The sequence below is a fragment of the Xylona heveae genome (genome assembly GCF_001619985.1).
Source record: "Xylona heveae TC161 unplaced genomic scaffold L228scaffold_8, whole genome shotgun sequence".
Taxonomy (NCBI): Eukaryota; Fungi; Ascomycota; class Xylonomycetes; order Xylonales; family Xylonaceae; genus Xylona; species Xylona heveae.
The window spans coordinates 1295210-1314532 of NW_017264200.1; the positions used below are offsets into that span (position 1 = coordinate 1295210).

The following is a 19323-nucleotide window of genomic DNA, read 5'->3' on the forward strand; positions in this document are numbered from 1 at the left end:
TCGCAGTCGTTCCAGGCGCCACATCACCCAATCCAGCTGTCCTGGCGACCCAGAAAGGTCATACCCGGGGGTCGCTGCTGTTTCTGCTGACACACAGCCTTGCATTGTTCCAGCGCGACCAGATTCTCACAGCATATCAATGCTTCAAAACTTGAGGATGGCATGGATTGATGCTAAAATCTTCCAGAGCGCTGTGGGCGACCATCCCTATTTCTTACGTTATAAGGCCTTGGCACTACCGAGCAGATGATGTTTTGCGGGGTTCGCTGCAGATGATCATCAGCGATGCCTCAAAGGAAACAATTGTACCTCTGTACTGACATGGGCAGGGGAGTAGGAATCAATCATCTTCAAAGTCTCTTAGCAATGTCGGGTAAATGATCTGCCCTGCAAGAGGTACTCCAAGTACTTTGCAGCCGCCATATTTGGACCCCACCCTGGCTCGAAATTGGCCAGCTGATGCTGCGGCCTGCGAGGCTAGCAACAATTGTGGCATTTTGGAGCTTCGAGTCAAAATGACTTCTCCGCCTTGCCACTTACGACGGCTCAAGGGGAATCACTTCAATATTCTGCTCTTTTTCTCATCAAGCTTCGCTCTTACATCTTTAATCAAATCGTTCTCGTCTCATTGACATTTAATAATTGGCCATGTGCAGGACATCAAGCGCTGTTCATTCACTACATTCTTAACTGTTTCCCCGATTTCTTGAGGAACGGTTATTGAAAATTTAAGCAAAGATGGCTGCGCAGCCTTTCGCATTTAATCCTAATCCCGATGCACCACTACGGCTCCTCTCCTTAGATGGTGGAGGCGTTAGAGGGCTGTCTTCTTTACTAGTGCTCAAAAGATTAATGGAGAGCATTGCTAAAGAGGAACAGAGGCTGAAGAAACGATCTTTGAAGGACAATACTCCTTTGAAGCCATGTGATTATTTCGATTTAATTGGTGGCGTATGCAAGTTTACAGCTCATTGCAGGCAATTCAGCGACTAATGAAACTAGACCTCGACTGGCGGAATAATTGCTATTCTACTTGGTCGACTTCGACAAGATGTTCCTTCTTGCATCAAAATCTACACGCACCTTTCGCAAGAGATATTTCGGCGCGATAAGAGCATCAGCCTCTTCGGGACTAAATTCTCCTTAGGCTCAACAAGATTCTCTGGAGCAGTACTGGAGGCTGCTATCAAAAGAGCGCTGAAAGATCTCGGATTTGACGAGGACGAGCTGATGTGGGATGGTACCGCATTTGAGCAAGTCATAGAGGAGGCTGACCCTGGAGAGACAATTTGGATTCAAGATCAGGGTCCAAATGCTTTCACTGATTCGCCATTTAATGACTCTTCCTCCGTCAGTCGTCTTGTGTCGAACGGGGCCCACTATGGTGGAGATGAGGATACACAGAAACAGAGTCAACATAATAGTGCCTCGCAATCCAGCTCGGCTTTTAGGGTGCGCAGGAGCACATCGGTTCGGAAGCGCCCAGATGCTCGCGGGTGCCCTACATTCGTTGTGTCCGCTCTAAAGAATGCTCTGGGTGTTCCACGTCTTTTCGTCACGTATGACCCCAATGACCGTCAGACCCGCATCTGGGAAGCGCTCAGGGCCACCTCTGCTGCTCCGACATTCTTTGAAGAGATGACATTCGGTACACCGAGATTGACTTACCTTGACGGCGGACTGGGCTTTAACAACCCATGCATAGAGGTTAATTATACCGCTAAGAGTCTCTGGGAAGGTCGACCCATCGGTGTAGTTGTTTCAATAGGCACAGGTTACTCAATCACTTAACCCCGATAGCTATGTATGAAAAGGCTTCTGACGAATTTCCTTAAAAGGTCTTCAAAACATCCCTTCGATCCGAAAAGCGTCATCGTGGAACCCTTTTGGACAAGAGATTAGCCTTGCTACCGCACTAGCTTCCATGGCAACGTCGACAGCTAGAGTAGACAACGAAATGCAGAGGCTCTACTGGAACACGGATACTCGATATTTTCGATTCGACGTGGACAGTGGAATGAGCGATATCTCACTTGAGGAGTTTATGAAGGAAAACGAAATGGGATCTGCGACTGAGCAGTACATGCACGAACCTCAGCAGCTGCTTCGGTCGAATGCTTTGGCGGAGATACTAGTCAGCCTTAGTGCCTTGCCTCCGAAAATTGAGATTCCTTCGCGGGATTTTCGGGTGGGTGTGGATGGCAGGGGCCTGATCCATCGCGATTCAAAGTTTCCCGACATTCTTTGCTTTCAGCAAGAAGATTTGGATCTGAAAAGCGGATTTCCTTTAGGCCTCAAGGTATCCCCGGAAGACGTCTCTAGAATAGACGAGCTACGTCATTCCAGTCCTTCGGGGAAAGGAGGCGTCAACGTGGACAGCACAGGGACAGTTCGGAAAATCTATCCCGTGGCTGAAGATCTTGATGGAGATGGCAAGAGAGAAGAAGCCACGGTACTGACTTGTGTGCGGGCCGACAATATCTGTCTTCGAGCTATGAAGCGCGGAGTGCCCCGCGGCCGATATGCTGTCAGATTCATCATTTGCTTGTTTGAGGCACATCCAGGAGTAAACAACGAAACGAACACTCTGGCTGTTCGATCATTTCCTCCCACTCCAATGCAATTTGCTGCCGGGGTTTTCGATAATGAAGAAGTCAGTCATTTGGTCGTCAGTCAAGACGGAGGTACTGTGGATGACGCCATGAAACCGATGGTTACTGCTCCGTTTGACCTCATCTTCTCAGCTGGCAAACCATACGATTTTAAAAGCTTTTTGCATCGATATGTTGATGTCCGCATTACGCCAGATATTGTCCCTGTCTTATTGCATCCAGACGCGGTTAGAGTCCGTGTGGGGCACCGGCGCTGTGCGGAAAGAAAAGGTAAAGGATGGTTTGAAGTTGAAGGCGACATAGAGGTAGAAGTGGGCTTAGACGGAGTTTTGGGTATCATTATCAACAAAAGATTTGAGGAAGGTGTCTTCGTCGGTGGATGGTCCTTTGGTGGCGTACGATTAATTCCGAACTTTGGAGAGCAGCAAGGACGTAAAACATAGAAAGGGCATTTGATATATCGGGTATTAACTATTATTCAACGATCGCGTGCTACGTTTTGCTTTCCGCGCGCATTCTCTGACCATACCATGGTTGGAAGCAGGGTGTGATTCTTTTTTTTTTTGCGCGGCCCGATATATACATGATAGCTGATTGCGGGGTCGGCGGAATAAGTGGAGCAATAGTTTTGCCCCTTGGCCTCTCCATCTCATGATTCTACTGATAAGAGTTTCGAGCATAGGCGCATGGGAATAGGATAATCACGGAACACCCAACTCGAAATTACTGTAAATATTACATTGGTCCCAAATATCCGCTTCAAAAAAGCATACGGCTTTTTAAATTTCATAAAATTAATCTATTTAATAACTAGTTCGGGATGAAAATATGGAGCTCGCTTTGCAAATGGTCGTCATGATCAACCACACCCACTTAACATGTAACCCCTCGCCCCAGCCAGCCAGCGAACTCTGGGTTCTGCGGAACCGGTAAGTTAGCCATAACTTACTCTATCTGTTGATTTTTAACTAAATACAGTTAGCACGTGGTTACATTGGGAAGGTTGTATTCATCGGTAATTCCGAGCTTTCGTCCTATCAACGTTATCTGGCGCGCCCCCCATTCAACCCCCCTGTACACTCATCGCTCACTGCCATTTGTTGGAATGCCCAACTTCAAACAACGCGGATGCTTGACGCAATGCATGAAGATAGTCAATTGTTATCAGCCATGCTGCTGGAATCTCCTCTTGGTGGGGTATGGTCCGTCTTGGCGGAATACACCTATGTTATCATGTCCTTCAAATGGTCTTACAATGCGTGATATGCTTTTTGCACCCTTTTGCAATATATCTGGTCTTCTTCAACGCATTCTTATTTTCAAAGCAGTTTCAAACTCCATTGAGCAAGATACGTTACGATTTTAGCTAAAAAATTGCAACTATGGACGAAAAAGGCATGCAAGATGCCGATGTAGAGAGCAATCAGCTCCCTTCGGACGAAGGCCATCATGTCCCGGATCAAGTTTTGAAGCATTCCCATGATGCCGACGAGGCATTGACAGCCCTGGAAGGTGAAATTATTACCATTGATGAGGCTACAAACAAGAGACTTTTGCGGACCATCGATTTTCACCTTATGCCGGTATTGTAGCCTGATCCATGATTGTCCAAAATTGAATCCTAATCGGTTGATGCGACAGCTTCTTTGTGTGGTATACGGGCTCAATTATCTTGACAGTAAGCTCTATTGGTTCATCCGTTCTCATTCGACACGCTCATGAATTTTTCTCCCTGAAGAGACAACCTTGTCTTATGCGAGTATTATGGGAATTAAAAAAGACCTTGGCTTGAAGGGTGACAACTACCAGGTTGGTGTTCTTGAAGTTATGAAGAACTCTGAGCAAAGTAGCCATGTTTGCTAATTGTTGCAGTGGCTCGGTTCAATGTTTTATTTCGGTATTTGAACGCGCCTGTCGAGCTCCTCGCAATCGAGACTAATATAGGAAGGCTACATTGGATGGGAATACCCAACGAATCGATTGCTGCAGCTGCTTCCTTTGGGAAAATACACGTCGGTAAATATTATTCTGTAAGTCATGCCGGGAAATGGCCCTTTGCTAGGCTAACGTAAGTAGCTGGGGTGCTGTTCTTTGCTGTATGGCCGGCGTCAAGAGCTTTTCTGGTGCAGTTGCGGTCAGGTTCTTCCTTGGACTCTTTGAGGCAGCCGTAACGCCTGGCTTTACATTGTTTACTTCACAGGTTGGTCGCGGATTCTTTGAACTGCAATTTAGTCACTTACTCACGAAACACAGTGGTACACAAAGAAGGAGCAAGGATTTCGAACCGGCCTCTGGTTCAGGTACGCAAATGCTCAGTTCGATGAGTGCAGAAGCTAATGAGTCCTAGTTTCAATGGTTTTGCTCAGATAGTCGGAGGCTTGATTGCGTATGGCATCGCCAAAGGAACCCAGCTCCACGGTTCAAGCATAGCTCCCTGGAAAATCATTTTCCTGGTCACTGGCCTACTTACGGTTGCTGTCGGTGTGATATTCTTCTTCATCATTCCGGACAATCAGCTTAATGCGCGGTGGCTCAGCGAGTCTGACCGACGCCTCGCTGTCGAGCGAATCCGAGTTAACCAACAGGGGGTCGGAAATAAGCACTTCAAACTTTATCAGCTCAAAGAAGCCTTCTTGGACCCTTTAACTTGGGCATTTGCTTTCTTTGCGATTGCGTCTGATATTCCCAACGGTAAAGTCTTCGAAATTCTGAGGTTTCTTCAATATTCTGACTTTGGATTAGGTGGTCTTACCAACTTTTTCTCGCAACTGATCGAATCGTTCGGTTATACCCCGGAGCAAAGCCTTTTGTATGGAACTCCTTCTGGCGCCATGGAAGTAATTTCGTTGATATTGTGTGGATATTTGGGAGACCGATTTGGGCAAAGAATCCTGGTCAGCACGTAAGAAGTTTAGCCCTCCGAAGCCGTCGGCATGTAATTGACACAAATAGGATTGGTCTCATCGTTTCAATTATTGGTATGATTCTGATCGTCGCACTGCCACTATCCAACAATGGCGGCAGGTTGGCGGGATACTATCTGACTGGATGGTGCCCAACGCCTTTTGTCGCATTGCTTTCACTCATCTCCACCAACGTTGCCGGCTATACCAAGAAGACCACTGTTGCAGCAATCTATCTCATCTTTTACTGCGCTGGCAATATCATCGGTAAAGCCCACTGCCTCCAAGATCTTGTTCAACTATTCTAATCTACGAAATGCAGGCCCTCAAACTTTCAGACCAAATGATGCACCCCGCTATGTGCCGGCTGAAATTACCATTATTGTTTGTTGGGGCGTATGCCTTTTTGACTTGGTCTTTATCTGGTGGTATTGCAAGTATCAAAACAAGAAGAAGGCAGCGCTTCGCGCTCAGCCAGACTATAAGAAACTGGAAAATCAGGAATGGTTGGATCTGACAGATCGGGTAATGACGCCAATTCTTTTAATCGGAGATTTAATGCTAATTTTGGAAATAGGAAAACCCTGAATTCGTATACCAGCTGTGATTTCAATCTCATCAGCTTGACTTTCAGTTTTACGCTCTGTTAAGCGACAGCTTTTTCACGTTTTATACATTTGTTGGCGCATTCTAATTTAGACTACACTTGTCCAATCTCATTACTTTTAATCTTCCAACTGTTACATTATATATTTGTTTAACATATTATTGGTTCCATTTCCGCGTTCTAATTGAGAACTATAATACATCTGGACAACAAGATCTGATCCTAAAGGTTTGAGAGCAATCAAGGACGGCGATACCAGCTCATCAGACAATTTCACTTGAGAGGAGGCAGCGCAATGCTAAAAAGCCCAGTGTGGTTGAACCGTTAGTAATAAGAAAGCTACGCCCTAGAATAAAGCTATATGATTACTATTAACAGCCTAGCACCCTTGGGAGAAGGGATACTTCTACCGTCAGGGCCGTATAGGTATGAGCTTTCCATACCTCTTCGTTGAAAAACCCAAGTCTTTCTGCTTGGGCAAAGCAACCCAGAAACCAGCAAAATTTGTTGTGGCTATGGCTTGAGCACGGATGACGCTGGAAAATGTAGGTGAAATTTGATGATGATGATGATGATGATGATGATGATAAAGAATCTAAAGGCGAGAAACCAGGGCTAAAATATGCTAACTAGGAGCCGTCACACGGTATAGCCACAGTAAGACTAAAGAAAAACACTGTAACAAAATAAATAAAATAGAAGCAAACATTCCCTGTGGGTATAGCCATTGAACGCCAGAATATAAGCAGAATTAAAAGAGCAAGAACAAAGAAAAAAAATAACATCAACTGGGTCTGGATCCTTCCTCCCGAATTCCCCACAGCTCCGAACATAGCCATCTGCGAAAAAGGCCCTCAACATTTTCTGCCAGCCTGTCGAGGGTCGGGATTCGAGACTTCGGCGGATCAATACACATGTATGCCGTTCCACCAGCCTTGCAAACGTAGATTTACGAGATGCTCCAAATGGGTGGACCCATCGGACTGTACACGTGCATCCTCGAGTTCTTGTAAGATGTCAGATATTTGTATTCCTGCGCCGCTCAGATGAAGTATATGCGCGATGGCGCGATGTATAGCAAGAAGTTGAGCCGAAGGAGGATCAATCGTTCGTTCGGGCGTTAGAAAGAGGGTACGAGTAACAGGGACGCCGGGAACCCGGAGGAGACCTGATTTGATCCTATTGATTCTGTAGGAGTGGGGAATCTCCGTCGCAGGCTCGAAGAAGATTTCAAAGTCACCAAAAGCTCGATGGAGAAGAGGCGTCAAGGTAAGAGCATTGAATGGCCGGTCAATCTCGCAGCCCTCAATTTTGTGAGCGATGCCATAGTCAAACATATCCAGAATCATGATTGCAGTTTGTTTAGACATGTCCTACAGAGTCAGCCCCCGAAAGATTAGACCAACGAATAGGGGGGAAATCAAGGGCGGGAGGATGGGATACAAAGAAGATCGAGAGATCGACGAGTTTGGGGAAATGAGAATAATGAGACATGCAAATGTGCAGGCAAGGAACTTCGGAGCCGGAACGGCAAAAGAGAATTGAAAGACGTGGACCTACCAATTCAGGGCGTCCTTTGAGATCCATCAACGAGTGGGGTATGATATGAGCCACCTCTAGGTCATCAAAGTCTTGGTCATCTTCAACAAGCAAGCGGCCTTCGTCATCTTTGGCGTTGTCCCCATGGATTTTAGCTCGTTTTCTCGACTCTGAGAAATCGAATTTGCGAGACACAATGCAGCGATGGTGGTCACGCTTTAAGCATGTTCCTCTCAGCTCAGAAAGTCGCTTGTTGGTTCCAGTATACAGACAACTGTTTTGGGAGCCTGATGTCTGCGCAGATGGTTGTGGCGTCTTAACAGCAGAGGCCATCACTAGAATTGCCCACGTTAACCAGAAATAAAAACCATTAGCAGCCAAAAGGATAGAATTCCTTACATGGTAAGTAAAAGTTGTTGAAAAGAAAGTTTGAAAACTCGAGCAGTTGGCGGTACAGCTTTTCCTTTTCTCCTTCGTCCCATCCATCAAAAGAAGCAGCGTTGTTCACAGAAATGCCGAGAAAGGTGAAGAAGAAATTGAGGAATCGGTCGCGTCCTTGTTCGCAAAGTAGATATTCTTCAGTCAATCGGACAAGCTTGACGGCATTATACTCTTCATTCTCCGATGGCGACCGTTGCTCATTGTGCTTGATGATTTGTCGGAATACTCGTCTCGCTCGGTGGGCCTCGTCTGGTTTCAGCACGGAAGGAGAGAAGTCCAGTATCCCTTCAAGGGAGGAGCGGTGTCGGTTCTCAGACGACGGAGATGCCATTTTTGTGGTAAAAGTCGAAGAATTTCTGGGGGATAGAATACCTCACTTTCAGAAAGAGAGCAAGGAAATGACACGAGCAATTGAACGTTCGCGGAGTTGTTTGACTGATAATAGAAAAGAGCTGAGGCTTTCCATTAAGTTATTTTAGCGGAGCGATCATGGTAGCCTGTGGGGTCGCTAAAGCGGGAGTCCGCCTGCTCGTTGGTTTGGTTCTTAGCCGCGGCAGGGTGTAGATAAAGCGTTAGTTACCGTATGTTATCGGAGCTTAAGGTATATAACCTTGCCGAGGAAAGGATGTTGCTTTGCTCGGAAGGTACATTTCTCTTAGCGAGGGCGAATGATGAGGTCCTTTGACAGCGTATGTCAATCGACTGGGAGTACAAAAGAAACGGAAAGCACAGAGTGTCACCAAGGTGTTCCTTGTTTGAATGAGAAAATAGAGTGTAAGCTGCTTCTCCATCTGTAAAGGACGTCCATTAATTCAGCGGTGGGAATTAGGCACCGTTCTGGTAACGGCCCCTCGTGTCTTCAGACTCTCATTTGCAAGAAAACTAGCCCAAGCCGTAACCGTTCAACCGTCGCCACACCCCCATTTCCTCCTGAGGACACTTTTTTTCTCAGTAGCTTCAGATGCGTGGCCTACTACTACCAAAAATCAAACCCATTTTAGTAATACGTTGGCATCTCGCCCAGATCAAAAAGGGCGTAAATGAGGGTTCTTAGACAGCTCTCCGGCCTACGACGTTCGACAGACTCGGGGCATCGTTCAACATGAGTCTCTCCGTATCCGTCTGACTGAGTTGTCGACCTTCCGGTCCAAGATGCGTAATTTGAAAGCCGACTCATTCTAGAGAGCTCGACGTGGAGGTGCTGCGCCTATAGACCTCTGCCACATGATATTTAAAGATGCGATATATCCCTCTTCTTCAGAATGCTTCGAACGGACTTTCCCCTCCCTTGTGTTTGGAATTTAGGTGGAAAGGCAGCTGCATATCGCGCGATTGGATTTTGTCACTTTGAGAAGAGCTTATTTCCTCTAACTAGAGCTTCCCTCGTTCTCACTTCAGAGCTCCAATGTTATATCTGGCATCTTTTTTGGCCGCCATGGCCGTCTCGCCGGCTTTGGCCGCTCCGCCTCAGGCTCCTCTCTCGCTACAAGATCAGGTCGTAGCTGGAGGCGGTGTCCCAGATATCCCGCCACCTCCTTCTCCTCTCACAAAGTCAGAAGCGCAGAATATTCAGTTGGCCAATTTCCTCGAAAACCTTGAAGTGAACTTCTTTTCACAGGGTCTAGCAAATATCACCTCATGGGGCGTTGGAGATTATCCATTCAACATCGTTGATATTGTCACGAAGATTGTCGCGGTAGGTTTAGCCACATTGATCGTTTTGCTTTGTTCGGTTTATCCGCATTGCACAAAATTCGTGTGGCGGGCGGCTGATGATAATTTGAATTATAGCAAGAGAAGGTCCATGTTGCAACTTTTGAAGACTTATTGCTGCAGTTTGGATACGAAACAGTCCCTCCTTGCAAATACAGCTTCCCTGTGAGTAATACAGAGGAGTTTTTGGCGCTCTCAAATCTCATCACTTCGGTTGGCATCGGAGCGGTAATAGACCTGGGACAAGCTCTAGCTAACTCCAACCCATACTTGGTTGCCGCTATGGAGAGTGTCGTGGGTGTTGAGTGCCGCCACGATGCCTTCTTCCGGCTTACTCACAACGAAGTCCCGAACCCTTTCCCTTTCGATACTCAAATCCCCGGACTCTGGGCTTTCAACCTGGCGCATCCCTTTGTTATCCCTGGATCATGCCCCACAGATCTCCCTTTAAAAGTTCTTCCCGCATTGAATGTCGTCCCGGCCGGTCCACCGGCCTTTGCGCCCCAAGACAGGCCCACCGAGATTGAGTTTACATTCGATCAACCTGACACGCCTGGTGCGAGCAACGGCGGCGAAACACTCTACATTGCTTGGGTCAATCAGGTTCGTGTGCCTCAATACACACAACTCATGCGGACCGGCAACGGCATGGGAACTGCATCTCTTCCAAGTCGTCTAAGCGGAGTCGTTTTCGCAGCTCTGACGAGCACAACCGATCCTGATAACCTTGCCGCTCTCGCCAATGCTACCTTGGCTGGGCCAGTTATCATTCCCGTCTCTTAATTTTCCCCTTCTTTTATTCTAAACCTTTTGTATGACCTAGTATTAATTGTATTTACTGTTTCCGGGGGCATCTTTCTGGCCCCATCTGTCAATGATATTCAACATCAGAGATGAGCTGCTATATAATCTTATTCGAATAAGACATTGCACAATGCAATTCATAAATGGGTTCAGCAGCTGGAACTTGAAACGAGTCATGAGACGATAGATAATTAAGTTCTTTAGGATAATGAGATTAAATGAGTGAAGTCATAAAACGACAATAATCTCCTACTCCTGCTGTTAACAAGGTGATTATAGGTGCCCATCAGTAAATCTCTCATTGCTGGAATGAATGTCGACAATATCGTGAATTCAGCTTGGACGTGGACGCGTGTCACGTCAAGCAATAAAGATTCTTGCCGAGATGCATGAAGAGTGTTTAACATGTGATTGGCCAGTTGCAGATGTCAGAATCCATGGGCTGAAGCATTCCATATACGGAGCGCACGAAAGCACCGCGAAACAATTCTCCAGCTGAGACAACAATAATGCCGACAGGACATTTCCGGCGATGGTAGACTGCATGATGTTGCATCAAGTACAATACTGTCCTGAATTGGATCAATATTGGCATGGTAATGTCCAATGTACGTCTTGGATGAGAGTCGGTGGGCATTAACTTATCGAGATCCCTGCAGTCATGACGGAAACAGTATCATGATCGTCGCCATGTTCATTTTGAGGTTCAAGGGTTACCAGGGCTGCTGACCAGTTTGGAGTTGTCGTTTTCCCTGCGTTTCAACTTTAATAGGCGTCCTACTACCGGGCCGAGGTTGTTTAACCAAGACAGTCACCAGTGGCCCACTAAGTTAGATTATCCGCCATTGTTGGACCCCCTCACCCTCGACCCTTCTCCCCTGTCTGTCTGTCTGTCTGTCTGTCTGTCTGTCTTGTTTCGGTACTCGCCTCATCCCTTGTCTGGCCGCCTCTCCCTGGTTTGACTCTTGCAGAGGAGGCTCCCGAGAAAGCCACCGAGGGCGCTTGACTGGTGTTGCCGCGTGCCTGAATAGGAACTTTGCCAAGAGCGCCTTCGGAAACACTCGAGGACCAGTCATCCCTCCTCATGACCACTTCATTGAATCAAATGTCGATCACGCTATCACGAACAGGCCTCTTCCCTTCCCAAACGGGGCCAACTGTGAAGGATGTGTGTATGGGCCTTCATTCCTAATGGGTTCAGCCTGACGTGTCGGGCCCCGCCCTTGGATAAGAGGGTACCCCTCTTTGATACGATACTTACGTTTGATGGTGTTTTTTTGTTTGCTTCTTTCTCTCTTTGAACTGTCGCAGTCTGTTTCCCTTTCATCAGCTTGAGCGTATCTGAGGACAGGCTAGGCTTTTGCAATTCGACGCGAGCCAAAAATGTGTGAAATGCCGATTTAGGATATTTTTAGTCACTCTGGTGTGACTTGCCCTTGCAACGCCCGGTTATCTTGTCCCGTGGCCGATGTCGTGACCATGACAGGCAAACAGTACTTTTGTCTGTCCCTTCCGATCTACCCAGCATTAACCTTCCACTGACGGCGACTCTTCTGGCGGCGGTGTGGGATGGCGCTGGCCACGCAGACGCAGCATGCGTCCAACCATAGCGCCAAGCCTATCACCATGAGGCCGATCGGCCCGCCGAGGGGTGACAGGGCGAGACGAGTATCGTGACAATTCCATCTTTTTATTGCCATCGCCTGCGCCATCTTCTGTTCTGATGCTGCTTGGCATGTGAAAAACATGGGCGAGAATAAAAAGTGCACAAGGAGACCCAGATAGATCTGGCCCTATCGGATCCATTTTGACTTTGCGCTTTACCACTGTGTACCTCACCACCGTCATTATTATCATTGATCGCTCCTACTCACTTGAAGAAAGCCTGTTTACTACACAACTCTGCACCCGCTTCGAATTTCCCCCTGAGCCCGTCAAGAACCCACATTTTCCCTCCAAGCTACAATCGGCAAGCAGGCATAGTGGCGTCTAGCCTGTCTTTTTTAGACTTGAGCTAGTCAAAAGTTCGACTGCTCCGACGAAGGCGGTGAAGGTATTCTTCGATTTTCATTTACGGTATCCAGATATATGCCCCGCCATCGATCGGCGCTGTCAACAAGAACTTCGGCTGCTCTAATAATCGTGCCGTACTTTCGCCGAGAAACTCTACTTGATGAGTCTCGATCACGCTGAAATTCCAAACCTAAAAACTCGTCCCACATCGCCATCCTCCGACGGTGTGTTGTTACCCTAATTGGATGGCTTTGTATTTCCGGCACCTTGGTATTTAGCGTCACCCATCGAACTTTCAGGTTTGCGGTCAGGAGTAGACGTCACTGGAATTCGGCAAAACATCAGTGAAGGGATTGAACAGCCAAAACGAAGAATTGCACGTCTAGTCGCTCTTTTCCTCGTCGTTCTCTCTTCATCTATGCATCGACGATTGACCCTCTTTTGTCAAAAAAGGAATTGGCAGAGGAGCTTGAAATAATGGAGAGCACAGCTCCTACAGGGGAGGGCCCGTCGGCTGTATGGAGCGACTTACGAGATAATCTTCAAAACGAGGAACAGTCCGGCAGGCGCAGTTCAAGGGCAAGGTCTTTTACACCGGAGCGAAAGGATCGGAGCTCACGAATGGACGGTGTCCATGTCATGTATCCGGCCGAATTTCCACGTCGACCGTCAGGTCCTCACGCCAAGTCAGCAAGCAATGTTTCTTACTCTGTTGCGGAGAAGCCTTCCCATGGTGCTGGTATCCATGGAAAGTCCACCCCTGTTGTACGCTCTTATTCGCAAGACCGGTCCGCTTCACGAGTTCCGGCTTCATCTCGTCCTCCTATTCCCGCTCGGTCCACTAGCAGGCAACGACGGCCGTCGCTGAGTCGGCCCTCTCTGTCATCCCATTCAGGACTTGCTCAGGGTCTACATTATCGTTTGAGCCAGCGGTCCATGACTGCTCCTCCGACGATGGGACATGATATTCAGCCAGACAGTCCCTTGACCTTTCATTACCGGAGTTGTCAGCTTTTTCAGTCTCTCGAGGCGGGCTCCAACTCGGGTAACCAGCCAGCGATGCATTATCCTCTGCAAAATTCGGCATCGCATGGTCCTGAATCTCTCTATTCGCGGACATCTCATTCGGATTTTGCAACAAAGGCTGCCAGCCCGGCTCTCTCGTCCCATGGGCCCCAAGACCATTATGATTCAACCGAGGAGCAACCAACGAATGATGTCCCGTCAACCGTCATTTATTGGAAGTCGCCCAGCTCACGGAGACGCGAATATGCCAAAATCGACAAGTCACATCGTGGCTTGCGTGGATGGTGGACACGGTGGGCGCCGCGATGGTGCCGGGGCTCCAGCCGCCAAGGATTTTACGATCAAGAAAAGAATAGTGAATGTGGCAGCGTGAGACGATATCGAATGGACCTGCCTGATGAGGACGAGTTGTATCAAGCCGGACGTATTGATGATGGCGACCTGGTGGACGAGAAGAAGCAGGCTCCGAAACGCGATTCTCCCAAGTTGCGCCGGGTCTGGAGTTGCTTTGGCCCGATCAAGGAAGCTGAATCCCAATGAGATTCATGAATATCTTGACCTTCCGCATTCCAACAAGACGACGATGTTTACGACTGGCGATCCATGTGATTCTTGAATGGTACAGCATTACGAAGAGATTCCTGTGAACATGCAGTCATGATTACGAAACAAATGCATACGAACCAATTACTTACATTTCAGCGGCGTCTGGCTGGGCATAGATTAGTTTAAATTTAGCATTTGCGGCGTCGGCATTGCTTTTTAGTTGTACAGCAGCATCATGTTGTCTTTAAGCTTAACAGCAGCATCAGCTTATCGTTAGAGATATCCAATTGTTTTATTGTTTGTTGTAATCACCATTTGATCAATTGCACATAAATTACCCAACTGTATGCACTTCTTCTATGCAGAGCGAGTTTTGCTATATACCCATACAATAAAGAAAGTCGTAAGACCGGAAACACCTTACGTCTATCGAAATCTACTCTAGGATATCCTGTAATATTAGAAAAGAAAAAATAGCAACAATCCCAAGCCACTCTCTACCGACTGGTCCCTCACCCCTCGTACAAAATATCCGTCATTAGCTTTGCCCAACACCACGGTCCTGCCGACGGGTCACCCTCATACGTTGTCGTTACTGCATTAAAATACTCCCATCCCATGACGCCGCCAAAAGAAGGCGCATACCTCTTCCGCAACGTGCCCAGCGTCTGCCACAGCACCGCATCATGCGGCCACACGCGCGTCCGCGGATCTGCCCCCGGCGGCGGCGCATAGCCGCCTACACTCGGATTCGTCGCCAGGCCCAGGACCAGTTTCTGCGCAGGCCAGCCTCGCAGTTGGACCATTTCATCGTAATCTCGGGTGCCAACGACGTTGCCCCACCCGCAGTAGAACTGGACATTATACCAGTCTATCAGATCGCCCATGAGCCCTTCGAGCGCAAAGTAATTGAACCCGCTCAAGTTGACTGCGCGGTCCTGCGGTTCCTGCGGGTCGAGTATCTCCATGGCTTCGTCCCGATTGGACGCGCCGACGGGGAAGAAGCGTAGCGCCGTGGCGACGGGTGCCAGCGTAATGATGAAGGAGTCCCCGAAATCGGCTTTCAGGCGGGAGATGAGTCGCACGATGGCGAGGAATGGGATGGGCTCTTCCACGTCCAGGTCAAGTCCGTCGATGCCAGTCGAGGATATGAGGTCGCGGAGAGGAGCGTAGCGTGCTTCGAAAAGCGCGTCGGGGTCGACGGTAGATGAGGAGGCGTTGTCGTCAATGACGAGACCTTCTGCAAGTGCGGCAAAAGAGCCTCGACATGCCCCGCCTAGCATGCCGAGTACCTTGATGCCGTACACTCGCTGGAGAATCCGCACATCTTCCCATAGCCGCGAAAACCTCGGCGAGCCGTAGGGGTCGTCGTTGAGGCGGGGTCCGTCGGTCCCATTGGCGTTGAGGTGGATTGCGGCGAGGATAATGTGTGTGATTGCGGTGCGGGGAGTTGGTTTGCTAGAGGGAAGAGGAGATGGGGCCCCGTCAGTCTGAGAAGTAGTTGTGTCCGTGGAAGAAGATAATGGCGCTTGTTGTGCTAGTTGTGGTTGGGATTGTGGTGAACGTGGATCTGGCGACGGTTGCGCCGAGTGTTCTTGCACAAGAGGCAAAAGAGAGACGTAGTCCCCATTAGGCATAAACTGAGTCTGATGATAGAGCACAAGGCGCGGAGTATGCTCAGGGTCTCGGAGATCGTCACGTAATGCCGCGCCTGGAGTGATGGGTGGCATGGCGGGGTAAATTGATAGTATTACACCCGAAGACGACCGTTGTGATGAATGAGGTCACGATATGATCAACAGAGCTTTTAGAACCCAAAAGCTAAGCTACCTTATGTTGATGCAGGAGAAATGTAGCAAAGATCCTTGCACGACGACTGGGCTGGGCCTTGGTGAGACGGGACACAGCACGTTGCTCTCTCCCGAATATGGTAATCAGAACAAAGTTGTTCAAACGTCTATGAATGTTCTGGGTCTGTCAAAGACCCTTTTGTGGCGCAGAGAGGATGCGGGAGCTATCCCTGCCGCCAGTCATAGCTAGAGATTGCCTAATTATAGCGAGCCTTCTTGGGAGAACCCGGTTGGGGCCACTCCTGCTACGGAGTGATGTTAACAGTATTACGGCGGACGCGCAAGGTAAGTTATGCTACAAGCTTCTGGTGAAGAGAAACGGAGAAACTGAAGCCATACGAAGGCTTTGTACACTCTTCTAACAATTGTCACAGACGCTCCCGATCGACAAGGTTGCCGAACAGGATTTTTACCTGAGCTGCAGAGAAATGAATTGAGATTTAGTTTGTTGAATCATTCACGTCTGTACGGTACGGTACAGTACAGTATTTACTTCGTCATAGGCTGCGCAACGACAGTGATTCGCAATGAGCGGATTTTGATCGCAGTCAAGGCCCATTACTACTTATATCGGTACGGGACAAATGCCTTCTACGACGAAGAGACCAGCGTAAATGCTTGTAGACTCCAACCTATCGAGATTCTACGCTTTCAGAGATACAGCCATTGAGATCTCCCCGGTACAAGCTGATTGTGTTCAATTATCTGCAGTTGACGCGCCCGGATCGAAATCTTTGGAAGAGTTGAGAGCCCTCAATGCAGTAGGTATATAACCACCTTTTCCTTCTTCAATCATTATGAAGGAACAGTGATCTTTGATCATGGTGTAGGGCATCTGCTTGGCCCTTGAATATCATGCACAACTGTGTCCAATCCGAAAATTTTCAAATTGCCCCTCTAAGGTGGTGAGGGGGCCCGGGACATTTCAGCATCGCCCACATCCAGCAAGAGCCGGATGCGAGAGCTGGCACTGCCGGAAAAAGAAGCCATCTCTTCATCTTGGATTTAGTTGTGTGATGAAGAAGAAAAAAGAAGAAACCCGAGTGAAGGGAAGGGGGAAAATGCTCTTAACTCGCCTCGAAGCTCGGAAGGCTTGGCGGGCTAACTGCATTTGGTAGCTACGTCGGGTTTGCCAATCCCGGGCCGGAGCCTTGCGCTTGAGTTCGGGAATAATGTGATTCAAACTGTCAGATAAAAACTGATAGCCGGAGCTCGTAGACAATTCGGTCTGGAAATTTGTATCAATTTCCAAAAGAAAAAAGTCTCGCATTCTCAGAGAGACCCTTACAGACATGTCTCTCTTTCGAAGCGGCTCTCGGGCCTCATGGTCAGTGCTTTCCTCGACCAAGGGAATCGCAAGGCCAATTCCTGCAATCTATCGCCCTGCAACAGCTGCGGCAGGCCGCAGATGGCGGGGTATGCAGACCATGTCAACGGATGCGCAACAAAAGGTTGATAATCTCGAGAACTTAAGAGTTCAGACGCAAATAAAGTACTGACGGAAATCGCAGCTCGTCTCTGCCCATCTTGACGAAGCCGACCCAGAAATCGACGCCATCTTACAACGAGTACGTGCCATAGATGCGGAGGGCGAAACTGGGGACTGGGATTTTTGGTGCTGACAACTCTCGCCCAAACAGGAGAAAAGTCGCCAAAAGCATTTTATCAACTTGATTCCGTCGGAGAACTTCACATCCCAGGCGGTACTTGATGCCTTAGGGAGTGTGATGCAAAGTGAGTCATGCTTGTATCTTCTGAATAGTCCTGCCGGCAATTTTATGCTAATGGGTCTACCGCAGACAAGTATTCAGAAGGCTACCCAGGAGCCCGGTATTATGGTGGAAACGAGCACATTGATGAAGCAGAGAGCCTTTGCCAGCAGCGAGCTCTGGAGACTTTCGGATTGAACCCCGAAGAATGGGGTGTTAATGTGCAACGTGAGCATGTTCCAATGAAATGTCCAATTTTGACTACTTGCTGTTCTGACACATAATGGAACGCAGCTTTATCTGGTTCTCCCGCAAACTTCTACGCTTACTCTGCAGTACTCAACTGCCATGACCGCCTCATGGGACTTGACCTCCCCCATGGTGGTCACCTGTCCCACGGCTACCAAACGCCGACCAAGAAGATTTCGGCCGTCTCAAAATATTTCGAAACCCTTCCTTACCGTCTGGACGAGAGCACGGGAATAATAGACTATAACAAGTTGGAGGAGCTCGCGCAGCTCTACCGGCCCAAGCTGATCATTGCCGGCACATCTGCTTACAGTCGCCTAATCGACTACCCCCGGATGAAAGCCATTGCGGACAATGTCGGCGCATACTTGCTCAGTGACATGGCCCATATTTCCGGCCTTGTCGCTGGTGGTGTCATTCCTTCTCCGTTCCCTTACTCCGACATCGTCACTACCACCACTCACAAGTCCCTTCGCGGGCCTCGCGGAGCCATGATCTTCTTCCGCAAGGGCGTTCGTCGCGTCGACAAGAAGGGTAACCAAGAACTGTATGATCTTGAAGGCCCCATTAACGCTTCTGTCTTCCCTGGTCATCAGGGTGGGCCCCACAACCACACCATCACTGCTTTGGCCGTTGCGCTTAAGCAGGCACAGAGCCCGGAGTTCAAAGAATATCAAAAGACTGTTCTTCAGAACGCCAAGGCGTTTGCTGAGCGTCTTGGCAAGTCAAAGGAAGAGGGTGGTCTAGGCTACAAGATCGTTGGTGATTTCACCGAAAACCACCTCGTCCTTGTTGACCTCAAGAGCCGCGGTGTCGACGGCGCCCGCGTCGAGCGTGTACTAGAGCTTGTCGGTGTCGCTAGCAACAAGAACACTGTTCCTGGCGACAAGTCAGCCATGAAGCCTGGCGGTCTCCGTATGGGTACTCCGGCAATGACCACTCGCGGTTTCCAGCCTGGGGACTTTGTTCGTGTGGCCGAGATTGTTGACCGTGCAGTCGTCATCACTCAAAGACTGGACAAGAAGGCGAAAGAGTCTGCCGAGGCAAAGGGCCGAAAGAACCCTGGCAGCGTCAAGGCGTTCCTGGACTACCTTAAAGAAGGTGAAAGCGATCCGGAGATTGTTGAGTTGAGAAGAGAGGTTGAAGACTGGGTTGGCACATTCAGTCTTCCTTGGGAGAAGGGCTCCTCTTGAATTGTAGATGACCATAGATGGTAAGTTGTCCTGGAGGGGTCGGAACTTGCGAGTTTGGATGGCAACAGGATAATAGTTGCCCTTCCCAAACCCCTTGGGTGGCATTTTCTATATCGTA

The 19323-nt window shown here is 48.6% G+C and overlaps 7 protein-coding genes across 7 annotated transcripts; 5 read left to right on the top strand and 2 right to left on the bottom strand.

Moving 5' to 3' along the window:
* Positions 1 to 550: 550 nt before the first annotated feature.
* Positions 551 to 3434, top strand: L228DRAFT_249244 (FabD/lysophospholipase-like protein). Its single transcript, XM_018333054.1, has 3 exons — positions 551 to 951; positions 1003 to 1774; positions 1839 to 3434. Exons 1-3 carry the CDS (start codon positions 739 to 741, stop codon positions 3053 to 3055), a joined length of 2202 nt encoding a protein of 733 aa, XP_018186981.1. The 5' UTR covers positions 551 to 738; the 3' UTR covers positions 3056 to 3434.
* A 468-nt stretch (positions 3435 to 3902) lies between these two features.
* Positions 3903 to 6122, top strand: L228DRAFT_256515 (MFS transporter; the record flags this gene model as incomplete). The annotated part of the gene is made up of 12 exons (XM_018333926.1): positions 3903 to 4195; positions 4254 to 4290; positions 4351 to 4421; positions 4485 to 4509; positions 4561 to 4642; positions 4689 to 4812; positions 4866 to 4912; positions 4960 to 5303; positions 5355 to 5514; positions 5565 to 5782; positions 5838 to 6040; positions 6093 to 6122. The coding sequence occupies exons 1-12, from the start codon at positions 3995 to 3997 to the stop codon at positions 6120 to 6122; spliced, it is 1542 nt and encodes a 513-aa protein (XP_018186982.1). The 5' UTR covers positions 3903 to 3994.
* A 905-nt stretch (positions 6123 to 7027) lies between these two features.
* Positions 7028 to 8433, bottom strand: L228DRAFT_212722 (hypothetical protein; the record flags this gene model as incomplete). The annotated part of the gene is made up of 3 exons (XM_018329954.1): positions 7028 to 7495; positions 7683 to 7996; positions 8061 to 8433. 3 exons carry the CDS (start codon positions 8431 to 8433, stop codon positions 7028 to 7030), a joined length of 1155 nt encoding a protein of 384 aa, XP_018186983.1.
* Positions 8434 to 9537: 1104 nt separating this feature from the next.
* Positions 9538 to 10598, top strand: L228DRAFT_212327 (hypothetical protein; the record flags this gene model as incomplete). Its single annotated transcript, XM_018329938.1, has 2 exons — positions 9538 to 9798; positions 9894 to 10598. The coding sequence occupies 2 exons, from the start codon at positions 9538 to 9540 to the stop codon at positions 10596 to 10598; spliced, it is 966 nt and encodes a 321-aa protein (XP_018186984.1).
* Positions 10599 to 13109: 2511 nt separating this feature from the next.
* On the top strand, positions 13110 to 14198 carry L228DRAFT_269808 (hypothetical protein; the record flags this gene model as incomplete). The annotated part of the gene is made up of 1 exon (XM_018335318.1): positions 13110 to 14198. One exon carries the CDS (start codon positions 13110 to 13112, stop codon positions 14196 to 14198), a length of 1089 nt encoding a protein of 362 aa, XP_018186985.1.
* A 530-nt stretch (positions 14199 to 14728) lies between these two features.
* L228DRAFT_195609 (glycoside hydrolase family 18 protein) lies at positions 14729 to 15877 on the bottom strand (the record flags this gene model as incomplete). Its single annotated transcript, XM_018329602.1, has 2 exons — positions 14729 to 15662; positions 15783 to 15877. Coding segments are annotated over 2 exons (1029 nt in total), but the record flags the coding sequence as incomplete, so codon positions are not given.
* Positions 15878 to 17346: 1469 nt separating this feature from the next.
* On the top strand, positions 17347 to 19205 carry L228DRAFT_253758 (serine hydroxymethyltransferas-like protein; the record flags this gene model as incomplete). Its single annotated transcript, XM_018333772.1, has 5 exons — positions 17347 to 17505; positions 17566 to 17622; positions 17695 to 17788; positions 17854 to 17991; positions 18058 to 19205. The coding sequence occupies 5 exons, from the start codon at positions 17347 to 17349 to the stop codon at positions 19203 to 19205; spliced, it is 1596 nt and encodes a 531-aa protein (XP_018186987.1).
* Positions 19206 to 19323: the final 118 nt, after the last annotated feature.

What these genes read in the sequence shown, in the direction of transcription:
- L228DRAFT_249244 (XM_018333054.1), top strand. Translation starts at nt 739, where the DNA reads ATGGCTGCGCAGCCTTTCGCATTTAATCCTAATCCCGATGCACCACTA. An exon ending in ATTTCGATTTAATTGGTGGC is followed by an intron (nt 952 to 1,002) that starts GTATGCAAGTTT and finishes TAATGAAACTAG; the next exon opens with ACCTCGACTGGCGGAATAAT. An exon ending in AGTTGTTTCAATAGGCACAG is followed by an intron (nt 1,775 to 1,838) that starts GTTACTCAATCA and finishes TTTCCTTAAAAG; the next exon opens with GTCTTCAAAACATCCCTTCG.